Below are 22,786 nucleotides of genomic sequence, written 5' to 3' on the forward strand. Positions count from 1 at the left end.
ATATCATAATGGCCCCACATAGACTTCCATATAGTATAATATGCCACCCATAATCCTCCATATAGTATAATGCACCCTCCAAAATCCTCCATATAGTATAATGCACCCCCCATAATCCTCCACATAGTATAATGAACTTCCCATGGTCCTCGATAGAATATAATGCACTCCCCATAGTCCTCCATACAGTATATTTCACACCTCAAAGGGTAAAATGCAGCCCCCATATAGCATAATGCACCACACAGTCCTGCAGTATTATGGGCACCACGTACTCACTGATTTTAAAACACCGTATGTTTTAAATAAGACGACCCGAGTATAAGCCGAGGCCCCTAATTTTACCACAAAAAAACTGGGAAAATGTGTTGAGTTGAGTATAAGCCTAGGGTGGGAAATGCAGCAGCTACTGGAAAATTTCACCATCCTGGTATGTATGGCTCCCTCATCACCAATCCTGGTATGCATAGCCCCCCCCTCATCCTCCAATCCTGGTATGTATGGCACTCCTCATCCCCCAATCCTGGTACATATGGCACCCCTCATCCCCCAATCCTGGTATGTGTGGCCCCCTCACTCCCCAATCCTGGTATGTGTGGCCCCATCACTGCACACACAAAAAATAAACACTTATACTCACCTTCCTTCCTCACCTCTGCTCCAGAGCTCCTGTGTTCTGTCTGCCAGCAGCTCATGCTGGTATCTGAGCAGCGCGCGCTCTCAGTTGCCGAGGTGAGCTGCTGCTGCTGCCGGCATATTCACTCCTCTCCACACCGGGACTATGAGCGTTGACAAGCGTGAATATGCGTTCTCTTTAGTAGCGGGAACTGTAAGCAGGAGCCACAGCTCAGCGCTCCTCCGTGCCCGCTACTAAAGAGAATGAATATTCCCTCTTCTCCACGCCCATGGAAGTGGAGAAGAGGGAATATTCATGTCCCTTTAGCAGCGGGCACACGTGGTAGCTACAGCAGCCGCTACTGCGTGTGCCCGCTCCTCCGCCGCCGCAACCTCCCACCCCCCAATACTCACCTATCCTCCTCGCTCCCACGAGGCTCACGGGCCCCATAGCAGTGGTGTGGCCTGCCACCATTGGCGGTACACCACTGATTATGGCTTACAGCCAATAAAATCACAAAAGTCATTATCTCAGTAAATTAAAATACTTTATAACATCAGCTTGAAAAATGTTTTTAAAATCCGAAATGTTGTCCTACTGAAATGTATGTTCAGTAAATGCCCTCAATACTTGGTCAGGGCTCCTTTTGCATCAATTACTGCATCAATGCGGCAATGTGGCATGGAGGCGATCAGCCTGTGGCACTGCTGAGGTGTTATGGAAGCCCAGGTGGCTTTGATAGCAGCCTTCAGCTCGTCTGCTTTGTTGGGTTTGGTGTCTCTCATCTTCCTCTTGACAATACCCCATAGATTCTCTATAATAGATGCTCTATGGGGTTAAGGTCAGGTAAGTTTGCTGACCAATTAAGCAGAGTGATACTGTTGTTTTTAAACCAGGTATTGGTACTTTTGGCAGTGTGGACAGGTGTCAGCAGAAGGAAGCATGAAGTGCTGTAAAATGTCCTGGTAGACGACTGCGCTGACTTTGGTGTTGATAAAACACAGTGGACCTACACCAGCAGATGACAATCACTGATTGTGGAAACTTCACACTAAACCTCCAACAGCTTGGATTGTGGCCTCTTCACTCTTCCTCCAGACTCTGGGACCTTGATTTCCAAAGGAAAATTGGAACTCTGGGACCTTGTGGATGCTGTCAATGACTGCCTTCTTGGCATTTGTCAAGTCAGCAGTCTTCCCCATGATTGTGGAGCCTACTGAAACAGACTATGGAACATTTTTAAACACTTAGGAAGCCGTTGCAGTTGTTTTTTGTTAATTATTCTAATTTACTGAGAAAATGACTTTTGTGTTTTCACTGGCTGTAAGCCATAATCGTCAACATTAACAGAAATAAACACTTGAAATAGATCTCTCTCTCTGTAATGACTCTATATAATATAGGAGTTTCACTTTTCGTATTGAAGAACTGAAATCAATTAACTTTTTGATGATATTCTAATTTAGTGAGATGCACCTGCATATGATTACTGTTGCCCCCAGTGGAATATATGCGGTGTCTATTTTGGGATATTTTAGTACACCCATGATGATCCTATAGACAGCCATTATACCTGGAATGGCCCCTTCCTTGCGTGCCTTGGTTTTTTTGCTTACATGTCTAACAATCACATATGTGTTGTGTCCCTTCCCCCATCATCCTATTCTTCTATTGCTGAATAAATCTGATAGATTTTATACTCCCTGGACTCCTTTGATGGTCTTTTACCCTGCGGGGTCTTCTTTCATATATGGACTCACTGTGTAGTGGTGATGGTAGAGGACATTGTGTAGCAGGATCATTTTGGCCTTGTATAGTAGTAATTTTGGGAATATTGGTCTTTGTATAGTGTATTTCAGATTAGTAGCAGTGGTATACTGTAATTATATATGTATAAATCCTCTTTTAAGTGGCAGGGAGGTTATATGGGGAAAAATGTACTTTGGGGCTGGGGTCCCTGATCTCTTAGGACCCCAGCAACGCTCCTGCACTGGGGAAAAGCAGGGTCTGGAGGCCACTTTAATATGATCATTTTATGGATATGACATCAAAGAAACTAATGAAGTGCTTTGCAAAGTGACATAATTTTCACAATTCTGAAAATAAATTGTAAGTTTAGTTCCACTATAAGTGATGTTAATTCTGTTATGAGAGCTAACCTTCTGAGACAGTTTATCAATGCGGTGTGTGAATTGTCACATTAAGCTTTGCTACATCTCTACATAGTGAAGTTCAGGATGAAAATGCTGCAGGTCCCATCTCTTCTACAGAACAATCCCATGGAAATAAAGCTGATCATTTTATCAGATGGGATAAATAGAACTTACCTGGTTGGATCCTTTGTTTCTGGTGGTTTCTTTCCCAGGTCTTCATTAAGGCCCTTTACAATAAGCTCCAAAAACTCATCGGACTTTCTGAATCTTTCAAGCGTTTTCTCCATCACAGAAAGGAGGCGCTTATCCTGGCAGAAGAGAATCAGAGATATATTGTTCTACATCTCCCAGATGTTTGGATTTATTTACAGACTAATGATTAATCTCGCATGAAGAATGATAATATTATAACAGATCACAATTTTGGGGTAAAATTATTCAATTTTTTAAAAATATATATATATATAGCAATTATATTATTCTGACAAGAGCAATTTTTTGTTTTTTTCCTCCCCTTTTTCCCAAAAAAATATAACTTTGTTTTTTCATTCACATAGACGGAGGGCTTGTGTTTTGTGGGACTAGTTGTTGTTTGGAATGACAACATTCAATTTAGCACATAAAGTATTGAAAAATGGGGGAAAAATCAAAGTAAGGTTATTATTTTTGTTTGTTTGTTTGTTTTTTTAAGAACATTTAAAAAAAAATGTGGTTTGTGAGACCATTTTCATCTTGCGAAGACCTAATTTTATAAAATGATCCCATTGATGGAGTTGTCGGCTTTTTCTTGTGGAGAGATCAGTAGTTACAAGTTTCTGATTGCATTTTTGGGAGGGAAGTAGAGAGACCCAAAAACCACAACCACAACCCTGGCACTTTACTGTCCTTTACAGCATTGACCCGACGTGTAATAGATTTATATGTAATGAAAGATTGTACTTATGTCAATGCAGCAGAAACAAATATTGTTTTACGCTTTTTCTTTTTTATAGTTGGCCAGAAAACCGCAGAACCTTAAGCAGAAAATGACATGAATGAGACCATCTGCCCGGCTTGTACCGGATCCGGGGGTGTTACGTACAAGGCGAAGGTCCCAGAATAAGGATTTGCTTCATTTTGGTGCAGAGTTTCTAGCAGTTTCTGGTTACTACTGTTACAGGCAGATGCCGTCTGCATAATACAGCCAGCACCGCCTCAAGCCCCTCCATGCATGTGGACCCCGGCACAAACACTCAGGTACATCCTTATATGCTAAGACAGGGCTCGACAAACCCAGGCGCCTGGTCGCCAGTGGCGCCTAGAAAATGTTGTCTGGCGCCTAGAAAATGTTGCCTGGTGCTTGAGGAGTTGAGAAGAAAAAAAAAAATTACTCTCAATCCAATCCCACCTCCTGCACGGAGTCATCCAATCGGAGGAAGCAGGGACAGTATCGCTCAGGCCGCCTTCTCCACTTTGCTCCGCCCCCCTTATGCTCCGGGACTGGACAGGGAGAGTTGGGTTACGGGGGAAGGATCGCTGTGGCCGGGGGCCCGTTCTCATCTCCCGCTACCTGTGTAAGTACATACAAAGGCCGTGCTCCCCGGGGAGACGCCGTGTTTGAGGGGGTCTATATGTACATACAGTGTGTGCCCCACCATCCCCCCTCCCCGGCCGTGTACAATGAGGCCGCAGTCGTGCAGCCGCCGCGCTGCACATTCACTGCCCATGGTATTGTGTGAGGAAATTCTCGTCTGCTGTGAGTGCGGCGATTGGAACCTGATGGCCGGGAGGGGGTAGCGCTGCACGGCTGCACAACCGCCTGCGGCCGCCAGGTGGCGCTCCGCCGAGTGCTGCGCACAAAGCAGCGCGAGGGGCAGCAAGACAAACATCAGCCTCTGTCCATGGTGATCGCCCGCCGCTGACCCCTCCTCTGTGGCCGCTGAAGCACTGCCCGGTGTGTAATGCTGCAGTGTCCCCAAAATCACATGGCCACACACTACATACGTTACCCAGCAACCCCCTCCAATGTGTGTGTTATTAAAAGGTCTTCATTTTACTTGCAATCATCAGCTGCAGTATATACTGGTGTATATACAGCACTGTATATACTGCAGTATATATGTATGTACATTGGTGTACATATGTATATCCACCAGTATATATGTATATCGTGCTGTATATACAGCAGTGTCTCTATGTATATACATCATTGTATATATGTATATACACCTGTGTATATATGTATATACCCCAGTCGCTATATCTATATACTATAAAAAATTCTGGCTCCTAAATTTTTTGGCTGGCTCCTAGATTCTGAACAACTTTGTCGACCCCTGTGCTAAGACATTAATAATTCTACAATTATCACACACAACTTATATACAGAAACCCCCCAACCGTCCCCGATCCAATGGGACTGTCCGGCTGTCGCTGGAGGTTGGGGCTGTGTCCTGACGAGCTGTGTTCTGTCAGGACAGTCTGTGTAGTACAAGAATGTCTCATGCCGTGCTGCTGTGATCGCTCCTGGAGAGGGGCAGCATCCGCTCCGCACGCCACGTACACGCCCGCCTCCGCTCCGCACGCCACGTACACGCCCGGCTCTGCTCCGTACACCTCGTACACACGCAGCTCCGCTCCGTACACCTCGTACACACCCGGCTCCGCTCCGCACGCCTCGTACGCGCCCGGCTCGGCTCCGCACGCCTCGTACGCGCGCGGCTCCGCTCCGTACGCCTCGCACGCGCGCGGCTCCGCTCCGTACGCCTCGCACGCGTGCGGCTCCGCTCCGTACACCTCGCACCCGCGCGGCTCCGCTCCGTACACCTCGCACGCGCGCGGCTCCGCTCCGTACACCTCGTACGCGCGCGGCTCCGTACACCTCGTACGCGCGCGGCTCCGCTCCGTACGCCTCGTACACGCGCGGCTCCGCTCCGTACGCCTCGTACACGCGCGGCTCCGCTCCGTACGCCTCGTACACGCGCGGCTCCGCTCCGTACGCCTCGTACACGCGCGGCTCCGCTCCGTACGCCTCGTACACACGCGACTCCGCTCCGTACGCCTCGTACACGCGCGACTCCGCTCCGTACACCTCGTACACGCGCGGCTCCGCTCCGTACGCCTCGTACACGTGCGGCCCGCTCCGTACACCTCGTACACACGCGGCTCCGCTCCGTACACCTCGTACACACGCGGCTCTGCTCCGTACACCTCGTACACACTCGGCTCTGCTACATCCACACTTATGGAGGATGTATGATGCCCCCACACAGTGTAATGCCCCCATTATGCCGTATGTATGATGCCCCCACACAGTGTAATGCCCCCATTATGCCCCTTATGGAGGATGTATGATGCCCCCACACAGTGTAATGCCCCCATTATGCCCCTTATGCAGGATGTATGATGCCCTCACACAGTGTAATGCCCCCATTATGCCCCTTATACAGTATGTATGATGCCCCACACAGTGTAATGCCCCCATTATGCCCCTTATGCAGGATGTATGATGCCCCCACACAGTTTAATGCCCCCATTATGCCCCTTATGCAGGATGTATGATGCCCCCACACAGTATAATGCCCCCATTATGCCCCTTATACAGTGTGTATGATGCTCCACACAGTGTAATTCCCCCAATATGCCCCTTATGCATTGTGTATGATGCCCCCACACAGTGTAATGCCCCCATTATGCCCCTTTTACAGTATGTATGATGCCTCCACACAGTGTAATGCCACCATTATGCCCCTTATGCAGGATGTATGGTGCCCCCACACAGTGTAATGCCCCTTATGCAGGATGTACGATGCCCCCACACAGTGTAATGTACCCACAGTACCGCCTGAGGTCATACAGTTAGAATAAGTCCTGAGGTTTTACAGTTGGAATAATCCCTCTAGAATTGGTTTTACCTTTGCCTGCTCCCCTATATGTATACCCTCGAGCATGTATATGACGCGCCCCCTGGGTCGTGGGGTACTCGGTGCCCGGCCGGTCGTTGCTAGGGGAGATGTCACAGTGGCGGTGACCCGGTCCATGACCCAGGGCGGTCAATAAAAAGGTGATAATTTACAGGGGATTTATAGTTTTTATATAAATGTTCATGACGCCACCTGTGGTATGCGGCTAAAGGGAGCCGCCGCTGCGGAGCAGGTCCTCTGGAGCTGTTGTTAATGCAGCAGAGTTGATTTAGCTCTCCACAGGTAGACCTTAGCTCCAGGGCTGTGCTGAGATGTTATAGATGTTGCAATTGTGGTGCGGTGTAGTGCAGGGGGTGATGGCGCAGCAATTATTTCTCAGAGACAGCGGGGTGCAGTCTTCAGGGTTTACTCACAGTTGTTAAGTTCCTCAGGTTACACTTTCCGGATTACAACCACCCACGTCGTGCTGATTTCACCGGACAGGGGTTCAGCAATCCCTCAGGTATTTCAAGAGTGCCTGACAGGACCCCGTTCTATATGTCCTTCTCAGCCGTCTTCCTGCGCTGGTGTGTGACCCACTACTCGGTAGCGTCAGCCCTCCCTGGGAAAAGGTGTACTCGGACAGCGGGCCAGTGTTTGTAGGGGTGGATGCAGTCGCGGCCTTGGCCCTGTCCGTGCCCAGGGTGCACACATTAAAAATATGGGCTTTAGTGGAAGAGTGGTTATTTGTCGACTACGCCACCTGTGGTTTCTGGTGAGGACCACCAGCGCTGCAGCAGTCCTCTAAGGCCGGTGTTTTGGCTGCCAGGATGTTATAGCTCCCCGCAGGTGGAGCTAGGCCTCAGGGCAGGGTAGAAGAAGTGCAGTGCAGAGGAATGGTGGTCGCGGTGCCGCGCAGAAATGAGAGAGAAGAGGCGGTGTATTAAGTCATCCAGGTTTTTACTCACGGTAGACTTGTTTTCAGCCACAAAGCTTCTCTTTGTTCCTCACGGCATACTGCGGCCACCAGGATGGGGTTCAGCACACTCCGGGTAGCTCGGCTGCACCAGACAAAACCCCTGCACCGGAATGTTCCTCTCTCCTACCGTACTAGAACCGCCTCGTGCCCCATTAAAGTCCCGTACAGGTACTGCAATGTCCGTTGAAGGTGACTTCTAGCACCCGGACCGCCTAAGTCCTTTATTGGTGACTGGAGTGTAAACATGGCTCAAGGCTGGGGTCCCTCTGGATAGACACAGATTAAAGGAATACAGGTGGTGACTCCCCTCCGTCCGTATTCCCCCTGGGATCCACTTCAGCCTCCGGACTTTTCTGACAGAGACATGGAGTACAAAGTCAGATAATCGGGGACTGGTACCCCCTTTTGCGGCGGGAGTCTCTCTGACCCAGTCAGAACAAGGGTAGCCGGTGGCGACTCCGCTCCGTCAGCACCCGTTGAGATCCTTTCGCCTGTGGAGCTCTTCTCCTCTGCTCCCCTCCTAGGCCCTCTTACTTGGACAGAGCTTGCTGTGACTCAATTCTGCCCAAGTCCCCTATCTCAAGGCCTGAGACCGGGCATCGCAGCCTCCTGAGGCATCTGCAGCTTGTACTGTCTGGCTCCTCCAGGGAACTGCGACCAAAGACCCTGTATTAAAGATGGGCTCCATATTTATATGGATCCATTGGTGTAACCGTAAAGTGCTTCCTCCATCCTCACTCACTAAGATTCCCCCTACTTTTGGTTCCCCCCATACTCCTCCATTCAGGACCGGGGCAGCACATTGTGCTCTAAACCCCCTTCAGAATGGGAGTGTGTAGTGTGGATGTGTGGTGGGGTCCGGTGTGGTGCTCCATCCTTACCTCGGAGAGGAAGTACCACACCTCTTTCCATGAGGTGCAGTACACCTGTGGTGACTGAACCCTCAGGGGTGCCACACTGGCGCTCACCCTCCTTGCCCTGAGCCTCGCCAAACAATGTCCCAAGCCGGTATCCTCGGATCTTTCTGGGCAACCTGGAGTTCCCTGGATCCTATGTGGTTACCTTTTTGGCGACTTGAGTGCGGATGTGGCAACTGCACCCTGAAAGTACAGAAGCCTCCGGTTTCTAGTTGAACTTTGTAATTGTCACTAGTTAGGGGCCGGTCCCCTCTGCGGCTCGATCCCTCCACCGCCTGGCAGATTCGGGCGTACGGGTGGCCTCCAGCACTGCCCGTACCCCTGGGATCCCTTCCTCGTTCCTGGAGCCTTCCTCCTGCTCCTCTCCTCCTCAGTCTGTCCTGGGCCTCTCTCTAGGCCCTCCTCCTGAGCCGAGCACTTGCAGAGCTCCTGCTCCCAACTCTTCCTCTCAGACTGCTCTGACTGACTGACCTGTCCTTTCAAGATGGCTTCACTCTATATACTGTCCTAACAAGTGCTCATCTGAACTTCTTCCTCCACCCACACCCACACCCACTACATGGTTCCCCCTATTTTGGTCCCCCCCACTCCAGCCAGGGACAGGGCTCAGCAGGAAGCACGAGGCATCTTGCCCCTCCTGCTGGTCTGGAGTAGTGTAGTGTTGGATGCAAGTGTTTGGGTCCTGGGCAGCACTCTATCCTTACCTGAGAGTGAGATACCACACCTCTGGGTGAGATGCAGTACCTCTGTGGCGACTGAACTCGCAGGGGCGCCACATATACATGCATGTAGGGGAGCAGGCCTTTCTAGATATCGAGGCTTTGTACACTAATATACCGCATGAGGATGGTATCAGAGGAGTAAGACATTTATTGAAATCGAGATCAATGGAGTGTAGCAGACATAATGACTTCATGGAGAATCTTCTAAAATTCACTCTTACTCATTACGTATTGCTTTTTGACAGGAAGTACTTCCACCAGCTCAGGGGTACTGCTAACCTATTCCTGGGCTGGTGGGAGGAATCCACAATATTCAGGGATGATCATAAGTGATGACATCCATATATTGGGGTATGATACAAATATATTGACTACATTTTTATCATCTGGTCAGGGACGAGTGAACAATGTTTTGAATTTGTCAGGGAACTCAATATCCATAGAGTGGGCCTGAGATTTATATCAGAGTTTAATTATTACCAGTTGCCGTTCTTGGATGTACTAATCAAGAAAGATTGGGATGGGACCCTAAGAACACACATCTACCATAAACCTACAAGCACTAATAAACTATTGAAGTGGGATAACCACCAACCCATCTCCATAAAAAGAGGAATACCCAAGGGCCAATTTTTATGGTTGAGAGGGTACTGCTCTAATGTCACAGATTTTAATATACAGGCAATAGACCTGAACATCAGATTCAGGGAAAAAGGGTACTCATGGAACATTTTGGATTTCACATCGTTTGCAGAAAAATGGGAGAGCCAAACGCTACTCCATACCAATCCATGAGACTAAGAAAAATATTGGACTACACGAGTAAGAAAAACTTATGACAGAGTGACTGTATCTTTCATATCCTCAGAAAACACTGGGATATACTTGTGACTATCCCGGACCTGAGGGTGCTGTGGGATCTATTCCTACAATAACTTTCAGAAAGGGTCGGTCCATTAGGGACCATTTAGTGCATAATTTCTATAAAAAAACCTGCACCCAAGGGGACTTGGCTAGATAGAGGAATCTGCTGTTTCTTTAGATTTGAAGGACATTGTACATGTAATTGGATGAGACCATGTAAATGTTTCTTGAGCTCCTCCATGGTTGAAATCTTTTTTCCAGTGGGATTATTCGAATTGTAAAACCTCAGGACTAGTATATATGGTCACATGCACCTGCCCCCTAGATTATGTAGGCAAGATCAAGAGGGAGTCTAGGAGGAGGGTGGGGGGCATTTGGGTGATATATGCCATGGTTGGGAAACCCCATTAGCGAGAGACATGAACAGTGTACATTGCGGTGAAACCGGAGACATCTCCTTTTGTATCATTGTGGTTGTTAAACCCAATGTGAGAGGAGGAGATCACAATAGATGTATCCTCAAAAAAGAAAGTGAGTGGATTGTTAGGGGCCAGTGAATCCAGTCTAAGGGACTCAATGAGCAAATTTCCTATGCCTGTTTAGTGTGAATACAGACCCATTCTGGATTATATTTTTGGATTGTATACTCTACCCATTGCTACTTGGTTCCCTGTGAATGGGGTTTACATATTGTTGTACTTCATCGAGATATCTGAGCTTCTATATCTGAATTATTACTTATCAATTATATTCCACTTATACTATTTCATAATTAACAAGTGTGGTGATCCTTGTGTATCTCTAATTGTGCAATAGAGGGGAAATTTGACCATTTAGGAATATACTGTGGGCCATCATCCCATATTTTTTGTAGTGATAAAGTAGACCTACATGCTTATTGCATGATGGGAGAATGTGCAATACTTGTTTTTAGTCTCCCATGACGCTGATCTCAGAGATAGAAAAATCCTATGTTGGTGGAATGCAATCTAAAACCATTATGCGCTCTGGTGTGGAACGCATGCTTCCGAGACTGTGATGCACTCCGGCATGGAACGCACATGTCCGGGCACCTTTGTGCTTTCTGCTCGCCCCTCTCCGTTGTTTTGTGCTGAATTGTGGGGAGTACTTGAGAATTTATTTTTGTTCCATCTGTCTTTAGTTGATCCCACTGATGCATCAGATAAGTCCTCAGAGAATTTTAATTAGAGGAACCCATGGACACATTAGGATTTGTGAAGCTGACCTCCGCTCTCCTCTGTTTCCTTTGAATTTATTGTGTGACCTGTATTTCAGAACAGTAGCTCTTGGTTTGTTTCATTTCCATGTGTAAATTGAATTTGACTCGTAGTCTTTGATATCTCTTTCAAACTTAGTTTTTTTGATGTCTGAGATCCTTCCTCCAGACTTTGTAAATTCTTTTGCATATTTTGAGTTTTGTATCCAATAAGGCTTCTACACTTGGCGGAATACTTTCAACTAGTTATTTTCAAGAAACAAATATCAAACGCAATGTGACTTGGTTATCCTATAAGTTTTTTTTTTAAATGTGGACATTCATCCTGTAAAGCATGCAACTATGTTTATAAAACCGACACATTTGAAGAAAACCTAATGGGACAGCAATTTGCAATACACAATTTCATCAATTGTAACACTATAGGGGTCATCTATTTAATAGAGTGTATAGAGAGTTAACTACAATATGTGGGATGCACGTCAGGTCCGCAAAAACCTATATTAGCAGACAATTATCCGACACCATCAATCCCACAACATTAAACGTGTCTGTGGTTTCAAGACACTTTTCACAAAAACATAACGCGGATGCTCGGGTTCAACATATTGCGGATCGGATAGACAGATTGCTGGGTGGAGCTGGGGAAAACCCACTGTTCATGGTACACATTGGTACTAATGACAAAGTTAGAGGGAGGTGGAAGGTCCTTAAAAATGAGTACAGGGAAGCTGAAGACCAGGACCTCAAAGGTGGTGTTTTCACAAATACTGCCGGTGCCACCTGCGTCTTTCTCCACCTGCGTCACTAGAAAGACGTCGGGAGCTTAGGGAGATAAATCAGTGGCTTAGAAATTAGTGCAGGAAGGAAGGGTTTGGGCTCATGGAGAACTGTGCCGATTTCGCTATTGGCTACAGGCTCTACGGTAGGGATGGGTTGCATCTCAATAGGGGAAGGTACAGCTTTGCTGGGGGAAAAAATGGTCAGACGGATGGGGGAGCTTTTAAACTAAGATCTGGGGGGAGGGTAGTCATGCTTATAAGGGGGTTAGATAGACTAGACAGAGTGGGAGAGTAGGGGGGGCTGGGATAAGCAAGGAAAGTAAGGAGTTGAGTAGGAGTAGGAAATTTGCTAATTGTATTAAATGTCTGCTAGCAAATGCAAGAAGTCTTGCAAACAAAATGGCTGAACTGGAGACTCTTATGTCGGTCAGAGAATACGATGTGGTGGGTATTACAGAAACCTGGCTGGATGAAAGCCATGACTGGGTGACAAATATAGAGGGATACACTACATTTAGAAAGGACAGGAAAGAGAAAAAAGGTGGAGGGATGTGTATTTTCGTAAGATCCAACTTAAAATCTGTGCTCAATGACAACATTGGTGGGAGCTGCGACAATGTAGAGTCAATTTGGGTGAATGTACATGGGGATGGCAATAATGGAAAGCTGCTAAGAGGAGTTTGTTACAAGCCTCCTAATATAGCTGAACTTCTAGAGGACGAAATGTTGGAACAAATTAAAAATGCAGCAAATAATAATAGGGTCCTTATTATGGGGGATTTTAACTATCCAGATTTTCATTTGGACATAGAATCTTTTATTCTAAAAGCTGCAAATTCTTATCCACAGTTCAGAACAATTACCTCTCTCAGTTGGTAGATGAACCAACCAGGGGAGGTAATCTGCTGGATCTGGTGCTGTCAAATAGACCAGATACAATTTCAGATCTAGAGGTCCGGGAGCATTTGGGAAACAGCGACCATAATATGATAAGTTTCAATGTAATATTTAATAAAACATTTCAAAACGAAAATGCTAAAACCTGGAACTTTAGGAAAGCTGATTTCAACAAATTAAGGGAAGAGCTTAATTGTGTAGACTGGGACCATATCATGGTAACTGGGAATACCAAATGTAAATGGGTCATGTTTAAGGAAATACTACTAGATTCCTGTAGAAAATTTATACCCTGGAATAAAAAGGAACCAGGAATAAAAAGAAACCATTATGGATAAATAAGACAAAAACAAAGGGCATTCAAAATCTTGAAGGCCGAGAATACTGAAATAGCATTTCAGTAGTATAAAGACCTAAATAAGAAATGTAAAAAAGAAATCAACCTAGCAAAATTATCTACAGAGAAATAAATTGACAGAGACATTAAATTCCCAAAAATGTTATGCATACATCAATGCCAAAAAGAGTAAATCAGATGGTATTGGCCCCTTAAAAGACAATAATAACAAGATAATTATAGAGGACAAAGAAAAGGCTGAGATATTAAGCAGACACTTTTCATACGTGTTCACCAACAAACAGTCTGTTTCAGGGTTCTTTCAAGAGGGCAAAAATCAAAGTTCACCTCCTAATATAACTAGTTTAACACAAAAAGAAGTACGCCTGCGTCTGAGCAAATTAAACATTGTCAAATCCCCTGGACCAGATGGTATTCATCCACGGATACTGAGGGAATTGAGCTCAGTAATTGACAAACCGCTGCATCTCGTATTCTTAGACACTCTTGTAACAGGGGTAGTGCCACAGGATTGGAGGATAGCAAATGTACCGATATTTAAGAAAGGTAAGAAGGTGGATCCAGGTAACTACCGTCCGGTAAGTCTGACATCAGTAGTGTGCATAGTTTTTGAGGGCATCATAAGAGATGACCTGCAGAGATATATTGCAGAGAATAATATAATAAATGATAATCAGCACAGATTCATGAAAAATAGGTTGTGTCTAACCAACATGTTGGGGTTCTATGAGGGGATAAGTGCAAATCTAGATGTTGCTAATGTGGCTGATGTGATTTACCTGGACTTTGCAAAGGCATTTGATACTGTACCACATAGCAGCCTTATACTGAAGCTACAGAAGCAATGACTTGGGGAAACTATATGTAGATGGGTAAGGAATTGGCTAAATGATAGGAAACAAAGAGTCGTCATAAATGGTACATTCTCTAAATAGGACATAGTCAGCAGTGGGGTGCTACAGGGATCTGTGCTAGGACCAATTCTTTTTAACCTCTTTATTAATGACCTTGGGAATGGAATTGTAAGTAAAGTGACAGTTTTTGCTGACGATACCAAACTATGTAGGATATTAAAATCTGATCTTGACATTACGATATTGCAGAACGATCTGGATAAGATGACTGAATGGGCAAACACTTGGCAGATTAAGTTTAATGTAGATAAATGTAGAGTAATGCACATAAGATGGAGTAATCCTATTGCTGCATATACATTAAGTGGGAGTATACTCAGGACTACAGAACAGGAGAAGGATTTTGGTATTCTGGTTACAAGTAAGCTGAGCAGCAGTACTCAATGTCAAGCAGCAGCCGCAAAAGCAAACAAGATTTTAGGGTGTATAAAAAGAGAAATAAAATCCTACAATCCCAACGTATTGTTACCCCTTTATAAATCACTGGTGAGGCCACATCTGGAATATGGGATCCAGTTTTGGGCTCCACATTTTAAAAAGGATATTCAGAAGTTAGAGTCAGTTCAAAGGCAGCAACTAGATTATTATATAGAATGGTAGACCTCTCATATGATGAGCGGTTGAAAAAGTTGAGCTTGTTTAGCTTAGAAAAACGACGCCTCAGAGGGGATCTCATCTACATGTATAGATATATGTGTGGTCAATACAAAGGTCTAGCACATGACTTATTCCTTCCAAAGACTATACTAAGGACCAGGGGGCAATCATTACGGGTGAAAGAAAGGTGATTCCGGCACCTAAACAGGAAATGGTTCTTTGCAGTAAGAGCAGTTGGGCTGTGGAATGCCCTACTACAGTAGGTAGTAATGGCAGACACTATATCAGCTTTCAAAAAAGGGCTGAATGATTTCCTTGACACAGGTAACATTGTGGGTTACAGTTAAATTATACAAAATGTTACACCTATAGTAGTACATTTGATCCAGGGTTCTTGTACTGATCGCTTTTTCTCGGGGTCAAGAAGGATGCAAATTGTCTGAATGTGTCCTGGGGTTTTTGCCTTCTTCTGGATCAACAGATTTAAGTACAGGGATTTTAGTAATACCATATGAGTAATACAAAAAATAAAACTAATTAAAAAATTATAAACTGGTTCATTTGTAACTGTAATAGTGCAGTAATAATAAAAATGGTAATACATTTGTGAGGCCTGGTTCCAGTAAGTTAGTTTAGTGTTAGCGTAGGGAGTACAATTGGGGGAGAAAGGTTGAACTTGATGGACCTAGGTCTTTATTCAACCTACGTTACTATGTTACTATGTATAAAGCGGATATCATATCCTTCAGATTTTAGGAATAGAAAAGGCTTATAAACCATTAAAAGGCAGAGATATGAAAAGAAAAATGTTAAATAGAGAGTCACATTGGATTTTTAAATTACAAACTAGAGCCCCACAGGGAATGAACATCAGACAGGATTTAATATTACAGTGCAATTAATTGTATTTGATTTTATTGAATATCTCATGCATGAGTTGTATTTGTGTATTATTGTGACGCTGAGTCACTTTTCACAGCCAAGCTGTGAGACGGAATAGCCGAGGAGTCCGGAGTTAAAAGCCAGGAGGGTACGTCATAAACAGAAGGAAGAGGCAAAGGCTTAGTCAGGTAACGTTACGTTGGTCAGAATACCAGGAGGATAGCGGATCAGAGCAGAAGGGGTTAAACAGACGGATGGTCAGAACAAGGTCCAAGGTCAGGCAACAGAATATCAATACACAGAACACTTAGGCACAGAGAAACAAACCTCACACTAGCTGAATGTACGTCTGGCAGAGGTCAGGGAGAAACAGCTAGATATGTAGCCTGGCAGTCACCTGGAATGATGAACACCTGGAGATAGCCAGTGCCTCCCAGTCTCAGATTGGACAGCCAAGCTGTCAATCAACACACTGACTGCTTCAGCACGCCCCTGTACCAGATTGGACCACCGAGCTGTCAAAGTACCGACCGCTCCAGCATGCCCCTGTACAAGATTGGACAGCTGAGCTGTCAGTAACTGCATCCCAGACACAGTGAGGGGTGGAACTGTGACAATTATCTTTTCCTTCCATACAGTACAGGGTCAAATTGTCTGAGAAGTGCTCAGTAATCAATGGACACCCAGGAAAGGGAAGGATATAAAAGTATCACAGAGACTCACATGTTGTAAATCAGGAATAAGCATTGGTTTGGTATGTGGGCACTTGGTGGTATGCCATCACAACTGTTTTTATGAATTTACAATAAATGAGAGGTTTTAACAATATAGACAATGCTGGAGAATTCATCCCTCCTCCTTTCTCTACTTGAAATGTCCCTGACCAGGGCGGCTCCAGTGATCTTTAGACAAAGTGCATTGAATAAACAGTGAGCTGACCTCCCTCTCCATTTTCCCATTACATGCATGTTTTCCCTATAGTGACAAATATTTATTTTTGCTAAAACTGTGATATTTTCACTTAAACTTTTTTTTAAACCTTTTTTATAAACTTTTTTAAACAACTTTCATTAGTGCGATCATACAACATACAAACCTTTGATTGCTCAGGTGATGCACTGTACTACTGTAGTGCCGTGTATTATCACTGCCTGTCAGTGCAATAGTAACGACCCCATACACATGAGATAAGTATTGGTTGAATGGTCATTTGGCAGATGGCTATCTCTCCCGACTCCCCCATACACACAAATATTCCAGCTTTCCTGTGGTCTGTATGACTGACTGCATCTGTAGGGAGGCCCCCAAATACATTATATAGTCGACCAAAACCCCCCAAATCAGTGCTTTCATGCAACTTTAGTCTAATATTTAAGGGTGGCGTTAAAAGGTAACTTATTGGACGCTGCCTCTGGCCCGGCCTAATAGACTTTTGTACATTGCAGGCCCAGAAACCATTATTAAGTATTGTAGGAACTATACCATTGAGCACTTGGGGAAGAAGGGGCATTGGGCCAAACTCTGTCACACCTTCTTAGATGCCATGTTAGCTTTTTGCAGGAGCAAGTGGTTAAGCTGCCAGAGATTTTGTTGCAGCCGCACCTGTCTCATCCTTGCTGTGTACATCTATGTTCTGGTGCCCAAAAGAGTTCATATAAAAACAAAAACAAATGTTTAACTTGTTAAAAAATAATATGTGTCTTCTGCTTTTTGCATGTTTTTTTCTTTTTACAAGAATTGTTGGTGACCATTTTCTTTTGAAACATTTTAATATCTGCTTTTTTTCTGGGGTTTTTCTTGTAATATAGGAAAGCCTAAGGCCAGAAATAAACCCCATAATACACTGTACACGTAGACTTTGGTATCAAATAATTGCTGTCCGCGGTGTTTGTGCAATCAAAACAGCTTTTATAAAAGCCTCAAACTTCTGTGTGTTAATCAGACATGAGCGGTAACTTCAAACAGAGGCTGGACAGACATCTGTCTGAGATGATCTAGTGAATCCTGCTTTGAGCAGGGGGTTGGACCAGATGACCCAGGAGGTCCCTTCCAACTCTACCATTCTATGATTCTATGATTCTATGATAGAAGATTACAGTCCGGGGAAGACGGGAAACATTCATACAGACAGCCGGTGTTGATGTGTTTAGTGATGGTTTGTGACTAAATATGTTTTTAGAACCGTAGTAGAAGATGTTGCCTCATCATGTAGTTATTTCTCATTTCACGTGAAATTAATATCTCCTGCAGTACTGCTAATGCCAGTGTCGGAAAATGAGACGAGAATTAGTGGTATGGAAGATAAGTCTATGAGAAACGTATTCAGCTGCAGACTCCGAGGAAGAAATTGCTTGTTGTCTGTGGCCTAAAATATAAAGGTTTTATTACTAGATGTAAAGAAAAAACTAAATACTGTAAAATCATAAATCTTATATGTTTCCCCTCATTATGTCCAATAGTTGTATTATACCAACAGGATTTTTATGATGTTCCATCGGCTCATCATCTCCTCATTCAGGTCTCTACAACACCGGATCCTCTCAGTGGAGATCTTCTATATAAGAAAATTTTCCTGATTTATCCATCAAAGATGGATATGGACAGGGACAAGATGGCGGAGAGGATATTACACCTCACCCTAGAGATCCTCTTCCGGCTTACTGGAGAGGTGAGAGATTCTGATGACATCACATTTAATCATTCTTATCTATGGGAATAACAGATGAACTGAACTGGAGAGGTGAGGACTCTGGAAATGTCTGTTGTGAGATTTATTAATGTGTCTTTCCATAACCAGGATTACACAGTAGTGAAGAAGACCTCTAGTGAGTGCTGTCAGGACCCTGTGTCTGAGGGATGGGGAAAACCCCTGAGACTAATCACGGGGCCTCCACCTCACCCCTTGATACATGAGGACATCAATGACCAGAAGATCCTAGAACTCACCTACAAGATGATTGAGCTTCTGATTGGAGAGGTGACATTACTGGGAATGTGGGGACATTATACAGTAACGCTATGAAGGGATTGTGGAGATGACGGTATCAATGTATGTGTCAGGTTCCTATACGGTGTCAGGATGTCGCCGTCTATTTCTCCATGGAGGAGTGGGAGTATTTAGAAGGACACAAAGATCTGTACAGGGACGTCATGATGAAGATTCCCCAGCCCCTCACATCACCAGGTAATAGACAGGACTAAATACACGCAGCTTACAATTATCTGTATGAAAATAATTAATTCAGTCCCTGTATGTGTTTCCTCCAGATCTATCCAGTAAGAGGACAACACCAGAGAGATATCCCCGTCCTCTTCTTCCACAGGCCTGTAAACAAGAAGATCCCAATGTTCCTCAGGATCATCAGGTAGATGGAGAGAAGGTGTCATGAGATCTCCCCTACAATGTGTAGACGGCTGTAAAGGTCTTGTGTTCAGTCTTGTTTTATCCACAAATATTTATATTTGTGTAATGAGAACGGTGGAGATGACGGGATTAGAGCTGATCATAGATGTGACTTCTCCATCTTACTTCTATAATATTTGTTCCAGAGTGAAGATCAGACCCATATTAATACTACAGAGACATATGTGATGGGTGATGAGCAGTGTAAAGAGGAGATTCCTACATATGACTACCCAGGTGAGTCGTAACCACTAAATGCAGTGAACTCACAGATTCTTCTCAGTCACCGGCTGTGGCTGCTTTATCGGTGGTGTAGTCCGGCCGTATCACAATCGTGGATCACCATTTTGCCGCTCGACCACAACATTCTCCTCCATCCGAAAATGTTCAAATTACTTTGTGAAATTGTGAAAGACCTTTTCTATAGAACTTACAACCTGGAGGATCCACCTACTCCCTAGGATTAGAAGACACTGTCCGTTACCTGCCCAGATCTGTAAACTACAAAGCCAAATGACAGCGTATGTAGAATGTGCTGACAAGTTAGAAAATCACTTGAAGAAAAATATTATGATGGGCCTGTAAGAGAAAGCGGAGGGTAATGATGCTGTTGGCTTCCTAGATCCCTGATATCTTATTGGATGAATCTACCTTCTCGCCCTTCTGTGCTGCTGAATGTGCTCATATGGTCCTTACAAGACACTGTACAATAACAGCAGAGTTTCCCTTTATCTTGACTTTTCAATTTCTTTTCAACAAAACTAACTTCAAACAGGATTGCGATAAGCTACACTAAAAACATTACACCTGTGCCATGATATATCTCTAAGCTGTGCGTGGCTGATGGCTGTAATATACATTTATTCACGCCTGCAGGAGATGTGTTGGCTCGAGCCCTGGTTTCATGGATTCACTCCACGTCATAAATTCCATTATGTTTTCAATTCTAAGGAATTCAGATTACTGCACAATCTCTCCTGAAATGGGGGCGCTAATACTTTCTCTACTCTGCTGGTCAGAATTCATAGTAGCTCCAATGGTCCACCATAAATGAGTGCAACTCCGGTTTAGTGTTGGATTTCTCCCTTCATACATACGTTGTTGTTGTTGGGGATGTTACATGTTTTTATATTCTTTTTTTTTTTTTTTTACCAGTTCATTCAGTATGATAGCTTCATTGTAGTGGGATCGGCCTTCCTCACTTATGTGACTCTATAACTCCCTGGTAGCCTTTCAAAAAGATCTCCATTGCCTCTTCCAAATGCCCAAGCTCTAAATTTAAGACGCCTCAGCTCTGCACTATTATAAAAAGTTCACTTTAAATGTCTAATATTTCTTCTTGAAACTAATCTGCCAGAAAATATTGTCCCTTAAGATAGTTTAGATTGCCAAGAGCCACCGAGCCCCATACTCTAATTACTCCCATCACCAGCGCCGCCTGCAGAATGAGTAAGGCATCTCCTGGTGACAGAAGCAGATTCACAGGATCAGATCCCAGAGGAGATGGGACAAACCATTTGCAGAAGCTCTAATATGACAAAATGTCAGAAAACCAGAGCAGTAGAAATCCCCATAAAGTGACTTCATTTTGGAAATTACAACTCTCAGTGAATTAATCTATAGGAGTATTGATTATTTTGACTACACAGGCATTTTCTGAAAATTAGCCCTGGATGTTGGAGAGTAAAAATTGCATATTGGCCATTTTATTACCCAACACATAGTGCTCAGATTGTGCTCCAGGAGACACAAACACCTTAAATTAAGTGGGTTCTTCTCATTATAGTAATGTCATATACATAGATGCTAAATGTGTTTTGGGCGCACTGCAAGGCTCAGACGTGAGGGGGAGATCTGACTTTGGAAAAGAAGATATTGCTGGATTGGTTTATGGAAGCCATGTTGATTCTCAAGAGCCTTTGAGCCACTAATAATGTGGAAACCTCTGTTTTTCCACTGACAGATGATGGACCTGAGTGGGGGCTTGTTTTTGTGTGGGATGAGTAGAAGTTTTTATTGGTATCATTTTTGCCTACATAACATTTTTTGATGGCCTCTTATTCCATATTTTGGAGGCAGAATGAACAAACAGTTGGACACCACGCTCCACTGGTTCATCCTATGAGGTTTTCTATTAGACTGTGAACTGTCATTCTGTCAATAACTTGCCATTTCTACAGACATTTTAAGCACAATTAACACGAATCCCATAGAAAAATAAATAAAGATTGCATACCACTTCTAAATCAATCTAAACAAACACATCCCTGGGCTACATGCTAGTCCAGGGAAATGAAGATATATATGCTCAAGTTTAAAAATCAATTTTATTAGACACAAATCTAAAAAATAGAGGAATATTTAAAATATTTTAAATATTCCTCTATTTTTTAGATTTGTGTCTAATAAAATTGATTTTTAAACTTGAGCATATATTTCTTGATTTTCCTGGATTAGCATGTAGCCCAGGGATGTGTTTGTTTAGACATTTTAAGTAGAAATGTTCAAAACCATAAATTTCAAGGACATTTTATTCAAAATTAATAATTGTTTTTTTTTTCTTGGCAGATGACTGTACCAGAAGATCAGAGAGACAGGAGATTTTTAAATCTGACGATCTTGAGATCCCACAGGATACAATTGAAGTGAATGCCATTACTCCAGATATACCATCATCCCTTCACAGCAAACATCAATCATCTGATCCTATGAAACACATCCTATCTTCTGATTCATTACCAACTACTAAGGAAAATGAAAATAAAATAAGCATTAAAAAACGAACTGCTCCTAAAGCAAAGAAATCATTTTTATGTTCAGAAAATGGAAATAGTTTTACCCTCGAAAAGTCTATTCTTAAACCTCAAAAAATACAAACAGCGGACAATAGATTTTTTTGTTCCAAATGTGGAAAATATTTTAACCAGAAATCAGTTTTTGTTGATCACCAGAGAACCCACACAGAGGAGAAGCCTTTTTCATGTTGAGAATGTGGGAAATGTTTTAATCGTAAAAAGTTTCTTCATAGACACAAGAGAACTCACACAGGGGAGAAGCCCTTTTCCTGTTTAGAATGTGGGAAATTGTTATGCACACGCCCGGGCTATGCGGCGTGTGCGTGTGATTGGTAGTGATTCCACTGGACCGTGCCGGAGAGTGAATGCCTGGAGGGGCGTGACTAAGTATTCACCCGATCCGACCAGGGTCGCACGACGGCATACGACGCCAGTGCACCAAGGAGGAACCGAGCAGAGGGACCAGGTGCTACTCCAGGACAGACCCCGGACACGGCTGTTGACCCACACAGGGAAATACAGGAACAGGCTGGTAGGCTGGCACACAGACTGGAGGGTATAGGCAGGCACGACTGGTATGCAGGCAGGCGGGTATGCAGGCAGGGGGGTAAAGGCAAGCACAGCTAGAGTGCAGACAGGGAGGCACTAGCAGTTAGGAACACAGGCGGGATAGGACCCAGTACACACCGGGACTCAGGAACAATACAGGCAGAGGGTTACAGGCAAGCACAGCTAGAGTGCAGACAAGGCTGAGCAGGGAGGACAGGGCTCTGTTCACACGGAACAGAC

The 22,786-nt window shown here is 44.2% G+C and overlaps 2 protein-coding genes across 2 annotated transcripts in view; one reads left to right on the forward strand and one right to left on the reverse strand.

The window, feature by feature from the left end:
- LOC141222891 (gastrula zinc finger protein XlCGF66.1-like) overlaps nt 1-22,786 on the reverse strand; it is a 146,613-nt gene that overhangs the window by 68,472 nt on the left and 55,355 nt on the right. The window lies entirely within an intron of this gene.
- LOC141222899 (uncharacterized) lies at nt 18,010-22,273 on the forward strand. Its single transcript, XM_073666733.1, has 6 exons — nt 18,010-18,467; nt 18,597-18,776; nt 18,860-18,983; nt 19,067-19,164; nt 19,349-19,439; nt 21,771-22,273. Exons 1-6 carry the CDS (start codon nt 18,390-18,392, stop codon nt 22,187-22,189), a joined length of 990 nt encoding a protein of 329 aa, XP_073522834.1. The 5' UTR covers nt 18,010-18,389; the 3' UTR covers nt 22,190-22,273.

This window comes from Phyllobates terribilis, unplaced genomic scaffold (assembly GCF_046119375.1).
Source record: "Phyllobates terribilis strain yellow unplaced genomic scaffold, ASM4611937v1 Scaffold_364__1_contigs__length_1914224, whole genome shotgun sequence".
Classification (NCBI taxonomy): domain Eukaryota; kingdom Metazoa; phylum Chordata; class Amphibia; order Anura; family Dendrobatidae; genus Phyllobates; species Phyllobates terribilis.